This window comes from Arachis ipaensis, chromosome B3 (assembly GCF_059453495.1).
Source record: "Arachis ipaensis isolate K30076 ecotype BB chromosome B3, ASM5945349v1, whole genome shotgun sequence".
Lineage (NCBI taxonomy): Eukaryota > Viridiplantae > Streptophyta > Magnoliopsida > Fabales > Fabaceae > Arachis > Arachis ipaensis.
The window spans coordinates 29,243,182-29,269,418 of record NC_142438.1 but is presented as its reverse complement, the minus strand read 5'-3'; the positions used below and the strand labels follow the sequence as shown (position 1 = coordinate 29,269,418).

Here is a 26,237-nt window from a genome sequence, read left to right as displayed (position 1 = left end):
CCTTTAGGTTCAACTACAAGAATTTTTTTAACTTCATCCGATATCTACATTCAAATTTTAGAATCCGAAGGGTACACACTTCTCACTACATTAATGCTCCAACTCGCTTTTGCTTTGTCACTCTGATCATTTATCATTACGATCTTATTCGTTAATCCATTCGACCGAAAACTGGCTTGAATCTCTTTCTCATACTAACTAGACATCATCAACCTTTACTTCATCTGCACAAGTTCTAATTCCGTTAGTTGTCTTTACCACCAGGTCCATTATTGCCTACATCACTAATCCTAGTTTGTTCGCTCCATCCCTTTAGCAGAAGCTTGCATAGCAGCAGCCATAGAATCAACCATATTATCTCACTCGCATTCACGAGACGCAATTTGAGACTTGTCCACATCGAACAATTGATATTAAGGTGATCAGTCTTAATATCTAAAGTCTAGTGTTTCGAATCTCCAAAAGTAATGCTCATGAACATTTATACTATATATGTCAAGCAGACATCCTAAATAGCATATACATATAGCCAGAGTATGCTCAGAAGTATAGTCAGTCCGTCCATCAGGCTCTACAGAAACGAACTATTCTAATACCATAATGCAACACCTTACTATACAGAGCTTTACACCTAGGATTTAAACCTGAGGCAGCAAGGCGCCACAACCTCTATATATATATATATATATATGAAAAAGCTTTTATTTAGGAGCCTTTGAAGGAAGGTTAAAACAAAAGCATTAAACAGAAAAGTGCCGCCCTCACGTAAGCGATACGTAAACGAAACAGGATAGAAGTAAAGCAACAAATATACATAGGAAAAGAGTTCCAAGATACAAATAGCAAAGCTTCTGACTCGGATCATGAAGTTAAAACCGGCCAAAGCAAATATACATATATACATGAAAAAAACCCCAAAGAGACTCAAAACACAGTTTATAGAACCTATTTCTCCAAGTCAACCTCTAAGAGGGATAAAACATAAAATATACATAGTGGAGATATAATAGTATCTATATGTACATCTTAACCAAAATGTAAACCCAACACACAAGGATCTTTCGCTGATAGGATCTCATAGAATGCCTGAGCGAGGTGCCGCTTGACCTGCATCTGAAAACCACGAAAAATGTATGTGGTGAGAACCAGAGGTTCTCAGCATGGTAACGGTACCCACATAGCTAATATATAATGTTCCAAAAAAGTCAGAGGCGATCCTAGAACTTCCAACAAAAATTACAAACTTAAAACTATTATTTACAACCATAAATAAGCCATAAACAAGGTGGGATTGCTAAAGGTTCAAAATTCTAACTCAAACCTAACTTGATCCTTTAGCTTCTCACCTTCCTCCGTTCCTCCAGAACTCCAAAGCACAGACAAACAAGATACAAACAATGCAAACACAAGTAGAATACAATTACAATAGGTAGCAAATTTAGCAAGTACGTATAATGACCACATAGGCAAGCCCAATTAATGCACAATAAAAAAAACACACATATGCATATGATGTATGCCTGTCCTATGGCTGATGATATCATCTGTCGGTTATATAGCCAACCCGACACGTCCTGGTAGCTAACCATGGACAAAAACACCCATTGCGGAGCAAGTGAATTTGAACTACAACCCCCTTGCTACTATCCGCTTAACCCAAAGCCAGTGGAATAACCACTACTGCGGCTATTACCCAGGCAGGTGTTTGAAAGTTTAACCTAGATCAAGTGGAATAATCCACTACTGCTGCTACTACCCAGGCGTCACCAACACTGACCTGGAGCAAGCGGGAGGAACCACAATCCTTGCTACTACCCAGGTATCTCATTTAAGAATTCATTCAATCTCAAGTCAATCATTAATTATAATTCATCAACATTTCATAATCAATCATTCTCATGTATCATATTCATTCGAAATTCTATATTTAACTTAGCTTTTCATAATTCTCCTTCCTCATCTCATACCCGGAGCAAGTGGACAACACCACTGCCTACTACTCGGTCACATATATCTCTTTAAATTACAAATCCTCATTACTCTCATCATCCTCATCAAATCAAGCATCCCCATCCTCAACTCCTTTGACACCAATTCTATCTTCTTCCATTCACTAACCCTTACTCCGTAACCCAAAACCTAACTAATTGACCTTAAACAGAGTTTTTGGTTTTTCCTATAACTTCAAAAATTCAATTTTTATACATAATTTCTGACATCCATAACTTTCTCTATGGAATTTTGTTTTTCACAAAGTTTATACCATCTTAAAGCTTTTAAAACTCTCTTTAATTTGAATCAAAATTCACTCAAATTCAATATCCGATGCTCAGGTTATGGACCGCCGAAGTTCATTAAAAATCTGCTTTTATCAAAAGAGTTCAAAATCTTTATTTTTTAAATTCTCATTTTCAAACCAAGTTTCACAACCCAAAACAACATTAAATACACTTAAAACAATTTCATAACCATTTCTTTCATTCCACAACACTTCAACACTCAATTTCATCAACTCTAACTCACACAATCATAACTAAAGCAACAATACTCGTAAATCATCAATATAACAACATCAACATTTACAATCAAACTCAAACCTCATCATTACTAAATAATTCAGCAACACATTCACATATTCGACTCCACAGTTTTACTAATTCACTAAACCTTAACAAATCATCCTGGTTCAATCTAACCTACGATCAACTAGCCTAAGTTTTCACGACATATTATATTTTAGTTACGAGAAACTGAAACCATACCTTGGCCGATTCCTCCATAAGCTCGGAATGCCTCAAGTATCCACTGTTAACAAATATCCACAGCCCCAAAGTTCAAGCTCATGCTCCCAACTTTGCCAATTTGCCTCCAATATCACCAAATTATTTTCAAATATATAATTCAATCTAAATTTTCATACATCAACACTAAAATTATCTTAGGGTTCACAAGTCATTTTGAGATTCAAGTTCATGATTTTCATTTAAGAAGCATCTTAGTTTCTCAGTGAGGTGATCGATCATAAGATGAAGATCTTTAGTAGAAAGTTCAATGAAAATTACCTCATCCGTTTGATTGGCCATGAGACAGGTTTGGGATTTGCTCTCTGATTCTTCTTCTTCGTCTGAATCATTTTCTAGATCTTTCCAAGAGGCCATCAGCCCCTTCTTCTTTTCTTTTTTGGTATTTTCTTCTTTCTTCAACTTCGGACAATCAAACTTGTAATGTCCAGCCTCTTTGCAGTTGTGGCATATGATCTTACTTAAATCCCTTTTTGGTTTTTTTGAACTGCCTCATTTTCTTTGTTCTTTCAACTTCATCATTTTCCTGAATTTCTTAGCAAAAAGAACAAACTCGTCATCAGATAAATTATCACTGGATTCATCATCCAGGGACTCAGTGAATAATTTGAGAGCAATTCCTTTCCTTTTTGAGTCAGTTTTTAAATAGGTAGTTTCAAAAGCAAATAAATTTTATCTCAGATCATCATATGTCATTTGATCAATACCACTGCTCTCAGCTATAACTATAGATTTAGTTTCCCATTCTTTAGTGAGACTTCTCAGAACTTTCCTCACTAGCACAAGTTCTGGGTGAGTACTCCCCATAGCATCCAAGCCATTGATGATGACGTTGAATCTTTCAAAAACTTCATCAATTGTCCCCCCTTCCTTTATGGAGAACATTTTGTACTCTTTGCTCAGCATGTCTATTTTGGTCCGCTTGACTTGGGTAGTGCCTTCAACGGTGACTTGAAGCTTATCCCAGATTTTCTTCGCTATTTTGCATCTTGATACCCTTCGGTACTCCTCGAAGCTGATAGCACAGTTGACCAAGTTGACTGCTTTGGCGTTGATCTCTATTTTCTTTTTATCTTCATCATTCCATTCGGCCTCAGTTTTAGGAGTGACTACACCATCTGCTCCTGTTTTGGTTGGGACATGGGGACTATTCAGAATGATCTTCCAGATGTTGTAATCTATTGATTGAATAAAGATCTTCATTCTCTCCTTCCAATAACTGTAATTCTTTCCATTGAAGAATGGAGGTCTGTTGCTGGATTGCTCTTCTGTCAGAGTGTAGGGCACCATGTTAGAACTATTATTGTTCGCCATCAATAGCTTATTTCTCAAGGTCAAAGCTCAACAAAAGTTTGTTTCTTCATTTGTGCTTCACCGAGAATCAAGAAGAAAAACTCTAAGGTCTCATGCATGGAAATGGAAACCATGGAGAATGTGAAGCCACCTTGGGTCAGAAACTTATCAATGGTCAGAATTAATTCTTGGGGCCAAAGTTAAGATCAATGGCTAAGATTGAAGAAAATGAATGAAAAAGGTCGAGAGAGGTACATGCAAACAGATTCGGGTTCTCTCTATCTCTTCTCTGTTCGAACTACTGCTACTCTAAGGTTGGAGAAGAAGTTGCTGGGTTGGTTAAACCGGTTTCAACCTTGGAAGCTTCCCCTTCTATATTAAGGGTGAACGGCCAATGGTTGAAATCAAGGAGAGTAAGTGAAAAAGTACAGAGTTCTCATAGCTACCCAAAAGCTTCATGAGTTCTTCTCCTTCAATAATGTTCATTTAGTTTTTTTTTCTTAGTTTTGTCTGTCTGAGTCTCATGGTAAAAGGCAAAAATGGTGAGATTTGTAAGAAAAAGTCATTGAGAGGAAAAAGGCAGTGAGTAAAATTAGAGAAAAAGCCATAGGTGTCTCAAAGTTTCTTTGTACATCTTTCTGTTGTGAGTCATGATCCTGTGGGGATTCCCTTGCAAGTTGGGTCAGCACTTTGCTGTTGAAAGCTAGGTTTTGAGTCCTAGTCAAATTCAGATTGGGTTTAGAATCTAGATTTGTCCCAGATAGGAATGGGTAATTCCTAGGGAGAAATTGGTGTTTGTAATCTTGTGAAAAGATAGTGAAATTCTATCATTATTATTGTGATGGAGACTGGATGTAGGCTACATTGCACCTAGTAGCTGAACCAGGATATATCTGGTGTTATTTCTTCTTCTCTACTCCTTTCTCTGTTTCTGTTGATTAGGAGACAAAAATAAAAGTATCTCTCAACTCGGCACGAGACAAAACAAAAGTGTTTCTCAACTCAGCACGAGACAAAAGCCAAAATATCTCCTGTTGTTTCGTTGAAAAAGGATAAAGTAAGATTCAGCAAAAAGGGGCTAAGATTCAACTCCCCTTCTCTTAGCCACTGATTACCATCAATTTTTAAGTTTAAATCTTGATTTGTAAACTTTTAATAATGATAAAGATGTGAAAAGTAATAAAAAAAAATAAGGATTGAAGTCTATTTTATATCTAATATTGTAATTTCTTTATTATGTTGTTAAATTTGTAGTGATCTAACACTAACTTTTTTTAAAATTCAAGTTATTTGAGCTAATAAAATTTTATGAATTTATGTTTGTATTTTAATTTATCTATGAATTTTATGTTTTTGTCTTAATTTATACACGAATATATAAAAATTAAAATGTTATTTAATTTTTATAGGAACGGATAGCGGGTTAGGGTATTGCAGTTTACTATCCGCGGGTAATGATAGGATAGGTAGTACCTGAGTAAAAGGACGGCAGGGTGGGGTCTAGTAGGGCTAAAACCCGTCTCCACCCGTCCCACTGCCATCCCTAATCCTCATATCCTCACGTACATATCTCATTGACATTTTTAATTATCACTATTATATCTAGGTTTGTGTTACGAACCCGGTTTCTAGCCTTTTTTTTTTTAAATAAAAAGTGCTCAACACAACAAGATGGAGCAATAAGACACATAAGTAACAGGCTACTCAACGTACAACCCATCATTGAATAACTCAAGAAGTAAACACCCTCTAGTCATCTTCGGCATTGCCATCAACAACCAAGAGATTCACCACCAAGCCACTCGTCGGAGAGCATAAAGTATCTGTTTATTATTTCCATCACCCCTGAGCCTTTATTGTTGAAGACTCTACCATTCCTTTCTAGCCAAACTGCCCAGATAACAGCAAAGAACCCAATCAGCCACCGCCTCTGCTCATTCTTTCTAGACGAAGCATTCGTCCAGCTCTCAAAGTGTTGTTTTAGTGTACCCGGCATAGTCCATATCCTGCCAAGGGCGAATAGCCATGCACACCACACCTGCCAAGTGATCTCACAGCTAATAAAAAGATGAGCAGCAGACTCAACAGACTTACAACATAGAACACATAAATTATCATGCTGGTCAATGACACCTAGTTTGCATAGTCTCTCTTTAGTGTTCACCCTCTCAACCAAAACAAACCACGAAAATAGCTCAACCCTTGGCGGAGCGAATCCCTTCCAAATAGCACTAGTAAAGCTATAGCTAGTAATATCCTCCGGGGGAGCTGCTTCCTGCATCACCTGCACAAAGGAGTTAGTAGTAAAAATACCAGTTTTATCATATTTCCAGACCACCCTGTCCTCCCTCTCAGTTGTTATCTTTACTGACTGCAAGACCTCATGGAGTTGGTTTAGAAGCTCCAGCTCCCACTGAAATAATTCTCTCCTCCACTGGAGACTCCAGATCCATTCTAACCCATCCCAAAACCCGCATTCCCCTATAACAGATCCTGTGAGGTTTGAAACCGAGAAAAGTCTAGGAAACATCTCTTTCAACCTCCCACCAGGTAGCCAGACATCCTCCCAGAATTTGATTGTTCTGCCATTCCCTACATCCATAGATAAGCCTCTGATCATCTTTTCTCTGATTTGTGGCTCTCTGATCTGGAGCTGACAGATATCTCTCCAAGGGCCCCCTCTTGCAGGAACAGGCTGACCACACAGCATCGCAGAGGGGTTCATGTTGTTACAAGAGCACACTACTCTCTTCCATAAAGGGCAATCTTCTTTCGAAAATCTCCACCACCACTTGAACAAAAGGGCTGTATTCCTAATTACTGCGTCTCCCACTCCTAAACCACCCGCCTTTCTAGGAGCCATCACTATCTCCCATCTCACTAGTGGCATCCCTATCTTCCCATCCTCCTTACTCCATAAGAACCGTCTTTGCAGCGAGATCAACTTTTCTGCAACTGCCTTTGGCATCTTGTATAGGCTGAGATAGTATATAGGCAAACTATTGAGGACGGATTTGATGAGAACTAGTTTGCCCGCTTTATTGAGAGTCTTCGCCTTCCACAAGCTCAACTTTTCTTCCACCTTATCAATCACCGGTTTCCAGGTCTTAACTAACCTTGGATTCGCTCCCAGAGAAATTCCAAGGTATCGGACTGGTAGAGAGGCTTCCTTACATCCCAATAGCTGACACATCTGGCCCGTCCAATGCTGTTCACAATTAACTGGAATGAAACTGGACTTCTCAAAATTGATACTCAACCCGGACATCAGTTCAAAGCAACGCAGTAAGCGCTTATAATTCCTTATAGTCTCTTCCTCTGGAGGGCAGAACAGTATAGTATCATCCGCAAACTGTAAGTGCGACAGCTCAATGTGATCTCGTCCAACCAACAGTGGGGAAATGCGCCCATTTGTTACCGCCTCTCCGATCATCCGATGAAGGACATCAACAACTAGTACAAACAGAAAGGGCGATAACGGATCTCCTTGTCGTAGACCCCTTTCCATTTTGAAAGGCTTAGAAGGGGATCCATTTATAAGCACCGACATGGACGCAGAACAAACACATTCCTTAATCCAGCCCCGCCACTTCTGGCCAAAACCCATCTTCTGCAGAACTATATCCAAAAAGCTCCATTTGACCCTGTCATATGCCTTCTGAAAGTCCAGTTTAATTATCGCTGAGCTTCTTCTTCTAGCCTTAATCCACTGTACAGTTTCACAGGCTATCAAAGCCCCATCATGAATTTTTCTGCCTTGCACAAACGCACTTTGGGTCTCACCTACTAAGCCTGGCATCACATTTCGCATTCGCCTCACTAACACCTTAGAGATAACCTTATACACACAACCCACCATACTAATTGGCCTAAGGTCTTTGATTTCTGTAGCTCCAACAAACTTTGGTGCCAAAGCCACCCAAGTGACATTCGAATCCCTAGGCAGCCTAGCCGACCGAAAGAACCCCATGACTGCTTCAATGAATTCCTTCCCTATTTCATCCCAGCACTTCTTAATAAAATTCATGTTATACCCGTCACACCCTGGTGCCTTTGTTGACTCACAATCCCACACGGCATTCTTTATTTCTTCAGCAGTTGGCAACAACTCCAGCCCTGTTGCTTCTTCCTCAGATATCTGCCTTACCAGCCCATCCCGAAACCCTATATTAGGTGAGGTCTCCTGATGGTACAAATCCTTGTAGAACTCTCTTATAGCAACTTTAATTCGGTGTTGATTCCTAACTAGTCTTCCATGGATTCTCAAGGCATCAATTCGATTGTTTCTCCTCCTTGCCGATGCTATGTTGTGGAAGTATCTAGTGTTTCTGTCCATCTCCTTAGCATGTCTGGATCGAGACATCTGCTTCCAATGGATCTCCTTCCTGATATACCATTTTTTACATGAGCTCACCAGTGCCTTCCTCCTTGATTCCGCTGTTCCATCATGCACTCCATTGCTCACCATTTCATCAACCTTCCTGATCTCCTCTTCAAACCTATCAATCCTCCTATCCATATCTCCAAAATTTTCTCTATGCCATCTGCGCAGTGGGGTCGTCATAGCCTTGAGCTTGTCCAAGAATTGTCTCTCCCCTATGCTCCTCCACTCCTCCTTCACCATCCTCAAAAACCCATCATGAGTAAACCAAGAATCCAAACTTCGAAAAGGCTTGGGTCCCCCTCCCATCCGTGTGACATCCATGACCAACGGACAATGGTCTGACAACCCTCGTGGCCCTCCTCGTAATCTTGTTTCAGGAAACTCTTCCAGCCACTCCAAGCTAACCAGTACTCTATCAATACGACTACATGACTGGCCCCTGAACCATGTGAACCTACAATCAGACAAAACGAGATCCACAAGCTCCATATCTTGAATCCAATCTTTAAACTCAACTGCGGATACCGGCATAGAAGTAGCCCCCTTTCTCTCCTCTAATTGAGTAATCTCATTAAAATCTCCCATAAAGCAGAAAGGTAATTGACATAAGCCTGATATGAAACTCAGCTCCTCCCACACAATAAGCTTTTCCTCCCTAATATGCTCACCATAAACTAGACAGAAGGCACACCGAAAATTATTTTTAACCAGCACTCCATCCACACATAACCATCTAGCTCCTTTATGACAATTTCTCATATTAAAAACCGTTTCATCCCACATCAACAGTAGACCACCAGAGGCACCTTCCGATCCCACAAACTCCCATCCTACTACATCATTACCCCACAGTTGTACTACGTCAAATTTAGTCAAAACCTCTTTTTTTGTCTCTATCAAGCCTAACATATGCAAATTAAATCTCCTCCTAAAATTCTTCACCATACTCAATTTACCAATTCCCGCCAACCCCCTAACATTCCAGGATGAAAAATTCATTTTAAAACAGTTTTACACACCTTATTCCGATTTTTCGGACGACTTCTTCTAGCCTTTTCTTTCTGTTTGGCCTGCTTTTTCTTCAGTGCTAGTGCCTCATTCTGCTCCTGGAGTATCATCATAATATCGTCTTCCTCGTCATATTGCACAGCTCCACACTCCAGAGCTAAGTTCCACGCCTTCCGATTTTCTTCCATCTCTTCTAGCCGTGTAGTTTCAGATGTCTCTGACTCACCACTATTCATAGCTGCAGCCCGTACTTCATCACCCACTGCATCCATTGATTCACCAGCCTTCGTGCCTTCCACCACCAGCGACTTTACCAGTCCCAGACCACTGCCATCGGGCTGCAAGTCCGCCACCCCCAAGTCGTCAGTCCCACCATTCCCCGCCTTTCCCCCAACTCGGTCTGTTCCAGCCAAACCCATATCTCGATCCCCACCGCTCCTTCGATCCGTCCCTACCCACAAATCCGGTCGCCCCTCAAGGATCACCGCATTCATCGCCGGTGACCTCAGCTCCCCAGTCCTGTCATGGTCAAGGCTCGGGCTTCCCGGTTCGGCTTGAGTTTCCAGCCATCCCTGCCCCCGTCGCACTACCTCGCCTTCATGAGCTTCCCCTTCTTCCGACAAAGGATCGGCACAAGAAGACTGGGTCCGTCCCCCGCCGAAGACCGCCGCACCGCCCTCGTGTACTCCATCGAAGGCACGCCCCGAGTCCTCACCAGCACAGGTTTCGGTCCGGGTCATATGTGACACCCGATCCAGCATGCAACCAGCGCCAGTCAGCCCAGTTTTCCCTTCAATTCCAATTTTTGGGCCTGTGTGTTGGAAGCCCAAAGTAAGTCCCTTAACATTGGAAGAACAGTTTTGGGTTCCATCTTCAGTGGGCCTCAAACCAATCCCCTTAGCACTAATAGCAGCCTCTACCTCAGCACATATTTGCCCACCAGGAACGTCCCATGACTTAGTTCTATCTGAAACTGTTTCCCCATAATTAGTGCGTGATCCCCCAATATCCTCTTGTGATAAATTGAGATCAAATCCCTTAAATGTAGGCGTTACTATTTTGGAAACAAAAAATTCGTTATTCCACTCATTCAGATCTTCTGATGAGATTACTACTTTACCCTTCACCTGATCTTCCTCCCCCACCGTCGGCAGTATCACATCTGCCGATATGTCCCCTGTGGCCTGATTCCCATGACAGTTAGCCTCATAAACTCTTGTAATGCCCATGCCATCGGAGCCTTCGCCAAGAGACCACCCCTGGTTCCGTGCGACAGTGCCCCCCTCTGCACCGCTCAATGAGTCACAAGTTCCACTCCTCACTTCCGATACAAAAACATCAAACCTAGTTTTGCCAACGTGCATGCATATCTTCTCGTGAATAACATCAAACCTTGGCGTATCAATTAACACCCGACCAGCGCTAAACGACAAGCATGACACTGTTGCGTTCTCGCACACCACGACCTCTCCCCATTGTTCACCAATCGCACGAAACGTAGCTTCAGACCACGTGTGTAGCGGAACTCCGATACACTCAATCCATACTCGTCTACTGTCACAACGATCATACTCACTCCAGCGTCCTACTCGATAAAAAAACTTCAAGAAATCAGTCATGTGGATAGTGAGCGCCTCATCCGCACTGTTTGTGCTATCAAAGACTAACAAGGCTTTGTATGCTCCCAATGCATAAACCTTTACGACTTTAGGCCATTCCGTTCGAGCTACGACGCTTAATAACCGGAAATCAATAGCCTGCACAGTACTTCCAACAATGCTCCGCTTCAACCAATTCCAATTATTCTCCTCCACTGAGGCCTTGATTGTCCTTACCCCCAAGCCCTCTCCGTCCTTCAGCAAGTTACTTGCGTGCGGATCATTTGTATTTTCCAATGCTTTGCTTCCCCCCGGTTGGCTATCAGTCGGATCTATTCTTATCCCTCTGGCAACCACACTATCTACCAGAGAATAATCATGCTCGATCTGAGATTTCCCCCCCTTCAATCTTCTTTTTGTCTGGTTCTCTCCTTGTATCTGCATTTTCCAGTGTCCGCTTTCCCTTAGAAACATCCCTTCTATACTTTGCCTCCCCTACAAAGATCTCCTTCCCCCTTAAGCACAAGCGATTCATCTCTGAAATTGCTTTTAAAGCTCCACCCTTTGTGGTATATCGGATGAATGCAAAGAGATACACCATGCCACTCCTCATCTTCCTGGAGAGGTAGATATCATTAATCCTCCCTGTCCATGAAAACAAACCAAACAATTCTTGTTTCGATATGTCTACCGGTAGTCTGTCTACAAACACGGTGAACGAGTCCTGTTCCAATCGAAGATACTCATCTCGGTTCCAAACCCTCGGATCTTTACCTAAAAATTGTTGCCTCGACCCTCCCCGTCCGGTGGTTTCCCAACGCGCTCTCTCCCTCTCTCGCTCTCTCATTCTACTCTATAACTTTTACTCAAGATATCTCTTTGTTTATGTACTCACCCGGTTTCTAGCCTTAATGGCTCATGTACAAAACTCGATAAAAGACCTTTATTTTTACACGAACCCAAGGCCCAAAACTCCTAATTATCAGTACATTTTTAACTGACATTTAAATTCAAATATTCCATATCTCCTAACAATCCAAAAGATATGATAAGTGGCCAAACCTATATAAAGAGAAGCCACCACCAGTTTCTCTAAGTATGATATACGCACCTTCACTAACCCTACTAATGAAATACATTCTAACCTGATTGTCGGAATATCTCTATAGGTCAATTTCCATCATTTACACATCCAAACTTGAAAACCAAAAAGATCTCCAGCTCAAAACACAACAATTCTTGATATTTCAGATAACTCATAAACAATTTGATTTATTAAAATTTTTACTTTTCAAAAATAATTAACTAAAGTTGTCATTTAAAAGTTATCTTTTTTAAAAGTTATACGAGTTATGTTTGGTAAATTATATAAAAGTCACTTCAATAAATATGACTATAACAATTACATTTGATAAAATATTATTTTTAAAATAATTTTAATATATATAAATATAATAAAAATATAAATATAAATATAAATATTTATTAATATATAAAATTATATTAATTTTTTTTATAATACAAATAAACTTTAAAAAATAATTCTTATACTTTCAAAAATATTACTCTTAACTTTTAAAATTATAAACATAAACATATAAAATAAAATATTTATCTTTTCAAAAATATAATATTTTTTCAAAAAAGTTTTATCAAACCAAACCTCAATCTCTTATCTTTTGTCCGTTAATGTTGCCTTTGATTTGATTCGTTATCGCTAACACTTTGTGATCCATTTCGCACAGCAGCTTAATGGTGGCAAATATATATAGTGCCACAAGATAATGATAATTGTACAGTTGAGACAATGACACTAATATCCGGACAATGGTGGTTAGAGCTTTGACTTATATATTTAAAGTGTTAAAAAAAAGGGATGCACTTTTTTCTTTATGAAAAATCACTTTATCCGATCAAAATTGCAATCTTTATTTTCTCATTAATTGTCGTTGCGGGCCTCATGTACGGTGCTAATGCATGCATTTTGTGTTAGACAAAATTGGAGGAATCCAGGGGGAAGTTAATAATGCATGGTCTTTTAGAATTTTTTAATATATATTGAACTTTTTGGTAACAATTGATCAAATAAAGGAAAGTTACGTTTAATTGAAGGGTCCATCTAGTGTACAGATGCACTTTGGTACAGATTTACAGATTTTTGTTTTTATTTGGTTTAAAAGTGTATCACTAAAAGTGTTGCTTAAGGAGAAAGTGTTACCCTTAATCGTTAACTTGGCTCTGATACCAATTTATACCAATTTTGTAATTTTTTACTAGTCCTTGTATATTGTAATTTCATTTTTATAGTTTTCAATCTTGTTTTAGTTTATAATATTCTTTTTTGCATGGATTATTGTATATAAAATCTTTTATCTGTTTGTCTTTTTCTTTAATATAATTTCTTAAATCCTCAAAAACTTCTTTTATTTCTACACTTTCTGTTGTTTCTAAATACCTTCTTAATTTTTCAACTTCATTTTCCATTTTTTCTTTCAACAGCTTTAATTCTTTTAAGTCATAATATGGTTTTCCAGGCATTTATAAATTTTTTAAGTTTAATTCCAATTTGTTTATATTTATTCTTATTTCTATCCTTTTTATTATAAGGTCATCAATTTTGATCTGAAGGTTATTTAATTCCTTTTTATACTCTTTTATTTTACTTTTTAATTTTTCTGCCCTTTTTCTTTTTATTTTATTTTCTGGTTTTTCAATCTTTTTATACTTCATTATTTTAAAATTTCTGCAAACTCTATCATTGATTCATCACTATTTTCTAGAGATTCTATTAATTTTTCTAGCTCTTCAACTTCTCTTTTTAACTTGTCATAGATTATTTTTAGAGCTTCAAATGCTCTTTGATTTATTTCAGAAAACTGTAAATAATTCAAACGATTTTCTCTTTCAAAAAGCTCTTGTTTCTTGTCTTGATAGGTTACATATATTTCTTCTTTATTTATTGTCATAATTTAGTGTTTAGGGTTTCATTTAATTTTTCGACCTTTTTTGTTAATTCTTTTATTTCAGAATTTTCTTCTTTAATCTTCAACTTAGATAGACTTAAAGGGCTATTAATTTTAGATTCTCTAATTTGAAAATTCGACGAAACTAATTTTCCTGACGGTTCTTTTATTAATAGAACTGGGTTTTCAATAGCTTTATATTTTGGTATTTCTGTTTTTACAATTTTCTGAAATAATTCATCGACATAAATTCTTTCTCTGTTTTTAAATATTATACTATGATGGCTATTTGTTAAAGCATAATTTATTGCATATGTAATTGAAAATGGTTCATCATCTTGTTCCATTAGATTCTTTCTGTGAAATTTATAAGCCAGACTTATAGATCTTCCAAGATTTTCAGTTGATAAAGGTATAGCATATCCCAGATGGGCATTAAATTTAACATTTACATTTGCCAAGTTTCCATGAACAATTCCAATTATTTGATCTATTGGGTCATCAGTAATTCTTTTGTCACAAATTGCTAAGCTTATTGGTGAATTAATTCCTTTCATATATGTAGATTTGATTAAGACTTGTATAGTACTAATATGAATCCATCCAATTTTAGATCTTTTTTGTTGATCCTTAATTTTCTCAATCTGTTTACTTAATTCTTCATCATTTATCAAAGCTATTTCAAGTTCTCCATTGGCGGATTTTATCTTTATAGGGGCTTCAAGTTGAATTTTTCCATAGTATATTATATTTTTTCTATTAAAAACTTCTTTTAAAAGGTTTTGTTTATTAAAATTTTCGTTTGATTTGAGATTTAATTCTGTTTTTAAAACAGCCTGTTTTTCATTATCTAATAAAGCAGTTAATCTATAATAATCAGATTCTTCTGTTAATTCTAAACTTTCTAAATAATTCATAATTGAAAGACTAGAATGAATACATACCTTTCTGGAGAAAAACTTCCTTTATTTAATATATTTTACATAAGGTGTTTTTATCTCCAGAGGGGAGATTGTAAATACTAACTCCAGAGGGGAGTTTAGAACTATTTTTCCCTAATGGGAATTCTTCTTCAGATCATAGAATCGCCTCGGCAGCTTCCTCCTTGCTCTCCTAGCATTTGAGTACTCTTTGCCTCCTGCTTTCTATTTTCTGATGCCTTGTACAATTGCCTAAGCAACCTATTTATAATGGTTGGGTCTGATGGACAATTCCCATCCTTACCCTTCTTATGACGTCATTGCTTACGTCATTGTTTATTATCTTGCACCAGCTACATTGTTGGTACTCTATGACCTAAGCGCTTACGTCACTATGCAATAATGTTGAGAGATGCTTCAGATGTGCTGTCTTCCTCTTTCATTATGTGTCCTTCAGATGTGTTGTCTTCTTCCTTTATCATGTGGGTTGATTCCGTTTTATTATTGCTTTCTTCAGATAACTCTGAAACGCATAGCTGGCACTTGTGGTCTTCTCTCTCTTTTATCAGATAGCAGAGATTCCTCTTTATCCCTTCAGGGAGCTTTTCTAAGAGTCCAGACAAGTTGTAGAATGCTGATTCAAATTCCACTAAGAGTCTCATCTCTCTTTCTTCAATTTCATTCCTTTTACTAGACACAAGCAAAGTATTTCTGCTTTTATAATTAATTCTTGTGTGAGATTCCCTTGTTATCTTTTGAGTTCTTTCGAAGACCCTTGCTAGTGTGCTGGCTAGCCTTCCTTCATGACTGTAGATTGTTAAATCTTGAACTTGATCAATTGGTTGAAAATTTCCTGGGAAGACGGACATGAATATTACTTGGTGTGCTGGAACCAAGCATTCTTCTTCTTCATTAAAAATAGGTTGACTGTTCGTAAATTTTAGGGATATATCCCTTGGATTTACGTTGTCAATCATATTTTTAAATCTCTTCACTGCATCAACGAATCCTGCAGGAAACTCACTAATAATTTTTAGATCATTAAAAATTAAAATTGTATCAATTAATCCATACTGGAAAAACTGATAGGTGTCCGATGGGGATGCATCTGGAAATATAACCAGCTTTGTTAGCTGTTCTTTGGCAATAGGATAATATCCTAAAATTGCTCTTTTTTCTTCAGTCCAGTTCAGGACTATATTAAGGGTTTCTCTGAGATTTGATCTACAGACCCTTTTCTTTTCTTTGATTTCAGCCCTTGTAGGAATGTTTCTTATTATCCCTGTTCTCTGGGTTTGAATTGGAGCTTTATCTGCTCTTTTTAGGGTTTGCTCTGGATGAAGAGCTTCATATTCCCTGAAAGATTCCTTTGCTTCTTCCAGCGTTAAAAACCCTCCTTTATGAATTATTCTTGATTGATGTGTAAATGGTGCTGCTTTTTCCCAGGCATCATATACTCCTTTCATGGGGCCATTATAAATTACATAATATTTTTTATCTTGGGTAGATTTTTTGATAATTTCAGCAATTGTTTTATTTTCTGGAATTTTTTCTTCACCTGATTTGTCCACCACGCTTAGCTGGCTGAGCTCTGATGGTTTTGGTTGTTGTGTTGATTTCATTGCTTCGACGGCCTTCTTGAGGGATTGGATCTGTGTCCTTATTTGCTGACAATGCTTGCATTTTTCGAGTTCTTGTTCGTATTTCTGAATTTCTTGATCTAATGCGTTGTAGACGAACTCCATTCTCTTGTTAATGTATCTGCAATAACATTTTTGTCACCCTTAATATATTCAATTTTTATTGGATATTGTAACAAAAATAATTGCCATCTTACCAATCGTCCATGATTATAATCAACTTTTAAATTATATCGTATGAAACCTGTTAGGTAGCTTGAATCTGTCCTTAATGTAAATTCTCTAGGTAGTAAATCAATTTTCCATTTCTTAAGAGATTTAATTGCTGCTAGAGTTTCCTTTTCATGAGTGGTATATCTCTGTTCTGTTGGAGTAAAAGTCCCTGAAATATACCTGCAAAGTAATTCCTTTGGGGAATTTTTAGAATCTAGTGATTCTTTTCCTTGCTCCAAACTTTTTATAGCTTTCTTAGCTTTTAGACATCCTGACCAGGTTATGTCTGAAGCATCTGTTTCTACTATTAAGTAGTCATTTTCTTCTGGAATATAAAGTTCTGGAAGTTTTTCACATAATTCTTTAATCTTTTGAATTTGCATACTATCTTTTTCATCCCATTTCCATTCTTTTTTAGTACTTATTTTTGGAAATAAGCTTTTAGTGTATTCTGTTATATTCTTTAAGAATCCTTGATCAGAAATATAATTTATACACCCTAAAAATCTTTGTAATTGTTTTCTATCTTCTATTTTATTAGGAAATAAATTTACCTTTTCTAGGACATTTGGCTGAAGTTTTAGTTTTCCTTGAGTGGATAGAATTAATCCAAGAAACTCTATTTCTTGTTTTGCTATTCTTGCTTTCTTTTTGCTAAGAACTAATCCTTTTTCTTTACATCTTTCTAAAACTATTAATAATTTTTGAAGATGATCTTCTCTATCCTGTTTTGTAAAAATTAGTATATCATCAATGTATACTAAAACAAATTCATTTAACTCTTTTAGATTTTCTTCCATAAATCTTTGATAAATACCTGGAGCTTGTTTTAATCCGAATGGCAATACATTCCATTCATAGAGCAACACACTTGTTGATTCTTTTGTTGGACAAGTAAAAGCAGTTAATTTCTTTGTTTCTTCGTCTAAACGAAGTTGCCAATATCCTGATTTTGCATCAAGAGATGAAAACCAAGTTGCTCCTTTAATTTTTTCTAAAATTGAATCTTTTCTTGGAAGTTTATGAGCATCACCAATAGTTGCTTCATTCATCTTCTTATAGTTAATAACCATTCTTCGTTTTCCCCTTTTAATTTCATTATTATTTTCGACATAAAAGGCTGGAGCCGCATGAGGACTTTTACTTAATCTTATAATTCCTTTTTCCAAAAGATCTCTACATTCTAATGAAAACTCTTCTCTATCTCTTGCGGAATAAGGGATTTTATTTGGAACATTTATCTCTTTTGTCGGATCTTTTAATTTAATGCTTACTAATTCGTTATTTGTATTTTTAATATCTAAAGGATTTTCAGCACAAATTTCATCCAAAAGTTCTTCTATCTTTATTTCAAGATTATTTTTTGGGATATTTATTTGAAAGTATAAATTTAAATAACATGTCTCCAATATAGAAAATATTTTAAATTTTAAGATCTTATCTATAGTAGTAGTCGGTATTTTTATACATTTTGATTTTTGATTTATTGAAGAATCGTGTGGAGCTTTTAAAACTATATATGTTAGTTCTTGAATGAATGGATGATATAGCTTTAAAAAGTTATTTCCTATGATAAAATCCATTCCAGAATCTAACATGTATATAGATGGAACAATGAACCTATAATTTTGAATAAAAATTTCAACCATCTCTGCTTTTTGGTCAATTTTATGTATTGATTTGTCAGCTATTCTAACTCTTAATGGTTTCTTTAATTTTTTCCAATCAAGTTTTATATTTGAACTAGCAAAGCATTGTGTTGCTCCAGAATCTATGAAAGCATTTATAAATTTTTCTGTTATTTTTATAGTAATAAATGTAGCATTATTACTCAGTCTTTGAGTCTGTTTCCGAGACATATTCAAAAATATAGTCTAAATTATCATCAGATTCTTCTAAAGGTTCCATGAAACAAGACTTAGCGATTTCTATTTGTTTAGTAAGATCCTTTTTATCCTTCTTTTTCGGACATTCATTTGCATAGTGTCCTTCTTCTTGGCAATACCAACACTTACAATTTTCTTTTTTATTTGGGCAATAATCACTTTTTTGTCTCTTATTTTTATTGTTATTTCTTTTTCTAAAATACCTCTTTTTTCTCCAGTTTGGATAGTATTTTCTTTTTCTAAATTGATATTTTCTTTTTCTTTGAAAATTTTTATTAAGACCATATTTTTGAGGTATCTCTTCATTATCCTGACAGCAAATTCTAATTATATTTGCAAATCTTTTTTGAGTTGCTTCTTGCATACATCGTTCTTTTATTTCCTCTCTTATTGCAGAGGTTGCTCCACCAAAATTATTTTCAATTGTTCCTCTATTTATTTCTCTTATAAATCTTCCCATAATAAATTCGTTAGCAGGATACGGAAGTTTTGTTATATACATATTAAGATAATGATTTTTATCTTCTTCTTTTAATTTGTAATAATGTATTCTATATTCACATATATAAGACTCCACATTACATAGATCATATATGTGAATGTTAGCTAAATGGTTTTTTGCTTCTTGATATTCTTTATTATAGACTTCTTGTTTATGATCTATAATATTTTTTCCAAAAAATTCTTTATATAGAATCATCATTATATATAATATCTTATCATAAGCTGTTATTTTTGTTGCTAATTCTTCTATTATTTGGTTTTCTATTGATGTCATATAATCTCTTATAGCTCCTTTAGTATGAAACCCTATGTAATTCCAAATGTCTCTTCCAGATAATTCATTAAGTTTTGGATTAGTAAAGGCTTCTAATAAGAAGGAATTCAACCAGTTTTCGAAAATTTCTTTTTCATTCGTTTTACAGTCTAAATCGAGCATTCTTTCTCCTTCCATTTCCTGGATTTTAGGAACGTATTTTGATGGTATTTTTGTATATTTTGAATCTTTATTTATAAACCCCTTTTTAAAAGCATAATTATCAAAACCTGTTTCCCATTTAAATTGAGATTGATTATCCCTAGATGTTCCAGCTTCATTTTTTACTTGTATTGGAATTGCTGGTTCTTCGTCACTTGAATAATCTAGGATGTGTTCTTCATTTTCTATATTTTCAGAATTTACTATTTCTTCTTCTATCTGAAATCTCTGTTCCATAATATTATTTTCTTGAGCCATTTTTAATTGTTTAAAAAGCATTGTAACTTCTTCTAATTTTTCTTCAATATTCATAATTTTAGTGGTGGTTTTACTTTTAAATCTGTTATGTTGATTATATTTTGAAATTTTTCTTCTTTTGGATTTTCTTTTTCCTTATTTCTTTGAAATTTTATGGATACTAGTATTTCTTCAAGCATATCTACTATAGAATTTAATTGTGGGTTAAAAGTATGATAAAGATGTGGGGAATCATTTCCATGATAACATTTCTTAGAAATTCCATGTGAAAGATAAGTTTTTTCAGGTTTTTGAAGTCCTTCAATAAAGCTTATAGTAAAATAAAGATTTTGAGAAAAATCATTTTGTATTGATTTTAAGAATTCGGTGTCATTACAGTTAACATTAGTTAAAATCATTAATTTTTGATCTATTAATTTTGATAACTTAATTATTTCTTCTCTTAAATCTTCTAATTTACTTTTTTCCATTAGGTGACGCTTTTCTTTGTGAAGAGCTACGGTTTTAAGTGAAAAGTGTGACTTTAAAAAGTGTGGTTTAAGTAAGCAAATCTTTAAATCTGTACAGATTTAGATCTGTACCATATAATTTTCTTTAATTGAAAGGTGGTTATATGATACAACACTTGGTCATCCTTTTATAATGATGAAATGAATTGCATGCAATCAACGCAAGATGATGATAGTTATAGCTTTATACGCAAAATAATAATAGGTCAAATCTATGACAGAATTTCGGGTAGACTCTAGATGCATGGTGATCAACGTAATCATCAGAAATAATTTGTAATTTTTTTACGAATTGTTGCTTGAATGAGTCTTTTATAGAGTGTCGGCTTTTCTTTCTTTCTTTTTTTTTTTTTCAAGTCAACTCACACCATGTGTGATCGGTGGTAGAGTTTGAGAAAAATGTTTGGGGCTATAAACGTCAAAACATAAATTATATAATGATAACAAAATTGAACGAGTTTGGTAAAACAATTGTATTATTTTTGCCCTTATCTTCATAATTCAATGAGTTTCTATCTTAATTGTTATTTGTACTTTTATCTTAATTAGACAGAATGTTCTTTGTACCTTTACTTAGATACTGTAGGAGTATTCAAATGCGGCTAAAAAGTTTCTATATGAGTTTATATTTTATTTTATTTTTAAAATTTTTAAAGAGTAATTTGCGGGAATCAATTGTATTTTGATTTTTTAAACTTTAAAAAATGAATTTGCCGGCTGAATTTTGAAAATGCATGCCGGGGACTAATAATTTTGAAAAGTGAATATATAGGGGTGAATTGTATTAAAAAATATTAATTACAATGAGAAGGGGGTGGCATTAATTAAAATGTATACCATTGTATCACAAATATTAAGAGTATGAAATTTGTATGTGAATTTTTTTTTTCTTTTACAATATCGTTTGAGGTTTAAAAGTGTATTTTTCGAAATATAGTTCTTCAAATATTAAAAAAATTGACAAATATTTTATATAGACATCTTGTATTAGTATTTGATGGGTTTATATAATTTTAAATAATGTATGCCATCATCGATAAAACAAGTATATATGCAAAAAATATTTTCAATATATCATAAAACTTAAACATTAGTGTTAATCATTGAGTTGTATATTAAATTAGAATAATTATTTTTAAAGTTAAAGAATTTTGCCCAAATATGAAATGAGAAGGTTATAATAGTAAAAATAAGAACTTGAAGGCAAGTGAAATCATTGATCCAAATGATAATGATGATCAAGTTGACAGCACAATCGAGTCAGATGTGATTGTTATGGTAAATGCACTAGCAAACCAATATCTATTCGAAAAGTCATCTTTCATACACATTGTGAATCTTAATATTATGTTTGCATGCATATTTTCTGAGTATGTGAATGTAGGTATGTAAATGGAATATTTACATTATAGATTTATATAGTGTGTAAAATAATATAAGATTGTTAATATTAGAGAGGAGTTGATGTGCGAAAATTTGTCATTCATAAGGGTTGAAATTTTTTTAAACCTTTGAAAATACTACAAAAAAATATTGAGTACCGTCGGATTTACCGGCAGAATAATGAAAATAATTCGCCGGTAAACATACTACCGGAAAAAATAATCCAACGGTATAACCCTCTCTGGTAATTAATCAATTACTGTCGGATTTTTCAATTTGACAGTAATTAATGGCGGATTCTGCGATGAATTCTTTGCCTAAAAACTATTTGATTACCGGTGGAACATTTCTGCCGGTAATTTTGGCACTATATTATTTTATTTCCTGCCTAATTACCATCGGATTTTCTCCTGGTAAATTCGACGGTAACTTCAATTTTTTTAAAAACACAATTAGTAGTCAAATTCTTTTTTTAATTTATTTTTTTATACAATTAGTAGTCAAATTCTAAATACGAGAAATCAAATAATAATTTTATTAAATACAAGTGTACGAATAAAATAAAAAGTCAAATAAATAAAATACAATCAAATAGTCTAGAACAAAACCTTAATCACTACGGATCCTAATAGTCGTCATCATCGTCATCCTTTGGTCCTGCAAGCATCGGATTAGGCAGTGATGTCGGTGCCCTCCAGCAGCACCGCTGCCACTAACGCACATCTGCTCCTAGTACACCATCATCTATTAGTCCATTCGCTAAAGTCGTTCCAACTCCTGCTTAAACTTTAACCTGAGGGAATCTGTATTTGACATGCATGTGAGGATCTCATTATACCTATCCTCAGACTGCTGCAGGTGCTGAACCTGTTGGTGAAGGTTCCAGGTAAGATTCCGGGTGAGATTCGATACATGCTCCCTCAAATTGACGCTGTCCTCAAGATTGACAGTGCGCTGGTGGCAAAGGCATATGAAGCCCTCAATGTGGAGGTGCAGAAGTTGTTAACGAAGAACGATCCTAGCCCATAAATGCGATTCTTGTATGGCTCAGATGCGATCTCATACAAAACCGTGTCAAGATTGACAACTGCATCAGCGGAGTTGCTACCGTCTTCTCCATAGGCTAGGATTGCTGGGCTACGAACTCCAGTCTCTACGTGTAGGACTCTTGTGTAACACATGTTATGATTAGGACAACAGTTAATTGAAAACTTTACATCAATTCTCCCCCAAATTTCTCCCCTGCGTCGCTTAATGGAGTTTTCGTCAAAATCCTTTACATCATTTCTTCAAGAGCATGGCATTTCATATCGTCTATCATGCCCCTACACTCACCAACAACAAGGGAGTGTAGAGAGGAAGCATAGACATATAACTGAAACTAGCTTATCCCTTTTAGCTACTGCATCCATGCCCTTAGAATATTGGGATGCTGCCTTTACCACTGCATGCTTTCTTATAAATACATTACCTATAACAAAACTCAATTTTCGAAGCCCTTATGAAGCTCTCTTTCACAAACCACCAGATTATATGTCTCTAAGGATATTTGGTTGTGCTTGCTATCCCTTACTACGACCATACAATTAAAGGAAGTTCAATTTTAAATAAAAAAATGTGTGAGTTCTTAGGCTATCAGGAGGGCAAGATCTTTATATCTAGAAATGCACTTTTTGATGAACTTATTTTTCCTTTTCAAAAATGGAAAGCTCCAGGCCTTTCTGCACTGTCCCCACCTCCCTTCACTAATCATGCACCGACTGGAGTCATACCTTTGATTAGTCACCCTGATTCCACTTCTGCCTCTACCAGCCAACCTTCTTCTTCAGAAAATAAACACTTATCACACATTGATAGTCCACCAAATTCCCATACACATACCAATATTTCCTCTCCCATAACAACCACTAAATCTATATTAGCCTAAGATGATAGTTCATGCTCCTCTATCCTGGATCTACCTGTTGCAACCAATACACTCCCTGCCACCACCGCTCCATCCCTTTCTTCTGATATTCACCCTATGACCACTAGACTAAAATCTGGCATTGTTAAGCCTAGAAACCTGGTGGCCGTTGCTGACACTCCTGAGCTAATCAACCAATTACCAAAAAATGTCAATCAAGCTCTCACTTGTCCTCATTGGAAGCAGGTTATGGAGAACGAGTATGCGACTCTAGCAAAATGTGGGACATGGTCCCTGGTTGATCCCCCACCTAATGCAACTATTGTTGGGTGCAAATGGGTACATGCCATTAAAAGGAATGCAGATGGTAAAATTCTTAGGTATAAGGCAAGATTAGTTGCAAAAGGTTTTCATCAAGTGGAAGGGATTGACTTTGAAGAAATTTTCGCCCTGTAGTGAGGCCAGTGTCAGTACGAATCATTATCACTATTGCACTCACAAATAATCGGTGCCTAAGGCAGTTTGATTTTGATAATGCATTTTTAAATGAGATATTATCAGAAAATGTCTATATGCAGCAGCTAGTTGGATATAATGAGAGGCAGCCTCTCAAAGGCTGCAAATTGCACAAAGCCATATATGGTCTTAAGCAAGCCCTAAGGGCTTGGTATCATACTCTTGCCTCTACTTTAAGAACTCTTGGATTTCAGAATACCACTTCTGATGTGGCATTGTTCATCAGAAAAACGAATTCTGATGTCACTTATATGTTGATGTATGTAGATGATATTATTGTCACCGGATGCAACTCTGCTGCAATAGACAACCTAATTAAGCAATTGAATTGTATATTTTCTTTGAAGGATTTTGGTTTATTTCATTTATTTTTAGGTCTTGAAGCATATTATTTACCTGACCAGAAGTTGATGCTTACTCAAACACAATATGCAAAGGACTTGTTACATCGTGCTGGAATGACAAATTCAAATCCGATGCCTACACCTACGATGACTTGTTTGAAGCTGAGTAAAGGTGACTCAGACCCTTTTGAAGACCCTAAGAGATACAGGTCCATAGTAGGAGCCTTACAATATCTCACGATCATAAGATCAGATCTAGCATTTGCCGTGAATAAAGTCTCGCAATTTATGCATTCACCAACCATTCAACATTGGAAGGCGGTCAAGAGGATACTTCGATATCTCCAAGGTACACTTCAAGAAGGGTTAATTTTTTCCAAATGCACTGACTATCGCATTCTCTCATTTGCAGATTCGGATTGGGCTTCGGACTTGGATGATCGAAGGTCGACTACTAGTTACTGCATCTACCTTGGCACAAACTTGATAGCTTGGAAGAGTGGCAAGCAGTCAAAGGTTAGCCGATCTACCACCGAAGCAGAATATAGGACGATAGCATCAGCTCAAACGGAGATCATGAGCATCCAACAGCTATTGGGAGAACTAGGAGTCCCACAACAAATATCTCCAATAATCTACTATGACAATCATAGCACCTGTTTACTTGCTGCCAATCCTGTTCTGCACAGTAGGTACAAGCATTTGGAGATGGATTTGCACTTTATCAGGGACTTGGTTAACTCTAAACAGCTTTATATGGTGCATATCTCAGCTCTTGACCAAGTGACGGACTTATTAACCAAACCTCTCTCAGTTACCATGTTCACCAGATTCAAGGACAAACTTAGGATAGAGATTCATCCCTCCCTAAGTTTGAGGGGGTGTTGAGAATAAACATGCACATAGAAATTAGTTTTGTATAGTTAGTTAGTTAGTGGTCGTTGTGATGGCTGTTAGTTCTATTTTGCAACACCTGTGATTTCTGATAATTCTGTTTCACACCCCAGCAACACTCCTCAGCTCTAGTGAATTTATATACACATACACACACATATAATATATTGTATTGTGTGATATTTTTTAAATTGAATCAATTTAGTTTTGAAAAACAACAATTTTCTTTTTTAGATAAGCATTGTTAATAAAAAGCCAATACTTTCAATCTTGGCCTTTTTTGCAAAGAGTTCCAACTGTTGTGAAGTCCTATTGTGCCAATTCAATCCTCCAACACTTCTTCTAAGATTTCATTAGAATCTTCTTATGAAGTTTCATAGAATCCCCCATTTGAGGTTTCTTCTAGAGTCTTGGATCTTATATATAGGCAGAGAGCATTAAAGATTCATTTGAATCCCTCCTCTGTCTTTATCTCACTATTCCTCACATGGTAAATGCCAAAATATTTTTTGCTTTTGCTAGCGTCTTTTTGTCACATGGAAGTTTCATCGTGCTTTTTACAGATAAGATAGAAACCTTCTCCAAAACTCTTTGCCTTGTTGAACATGCTCAAATTTAAATATTATGGCCAAAACGTGCATTTTGATAGACACTTTCTGAGATTAGCGATTCTCGCCTTCACTAGTTTTGCAATTTGGGGTGAGACATTCGTAATTTTAAAGTGTGCTATATTGCTTCGGAA

The 26,237-nt window shown here is 36.0% G+C and overlaps 1 protein-coding gene across 1 annotated transcript; it reads right to left on the bottom strand.

Annotated features, from left to right (window-relative positions):
- Positions 1–15,359: 15,359 nt before the first annotated feature.
- On the bottom strand, positions 15,360–16,712 carry LOC148570154 (uncharacterized). The gene has a single exon (XM_088507174.1). It carries the CDS (start codon positions 16,710–16,712, stop codon positions 15,360–15,362), a length of 1,353 nt encoding a protein of 450 aa, XP_088363300.1.
- Between the last annotated feature and the right edge of the window lie 9,525 nt (positions 16,713–26,237).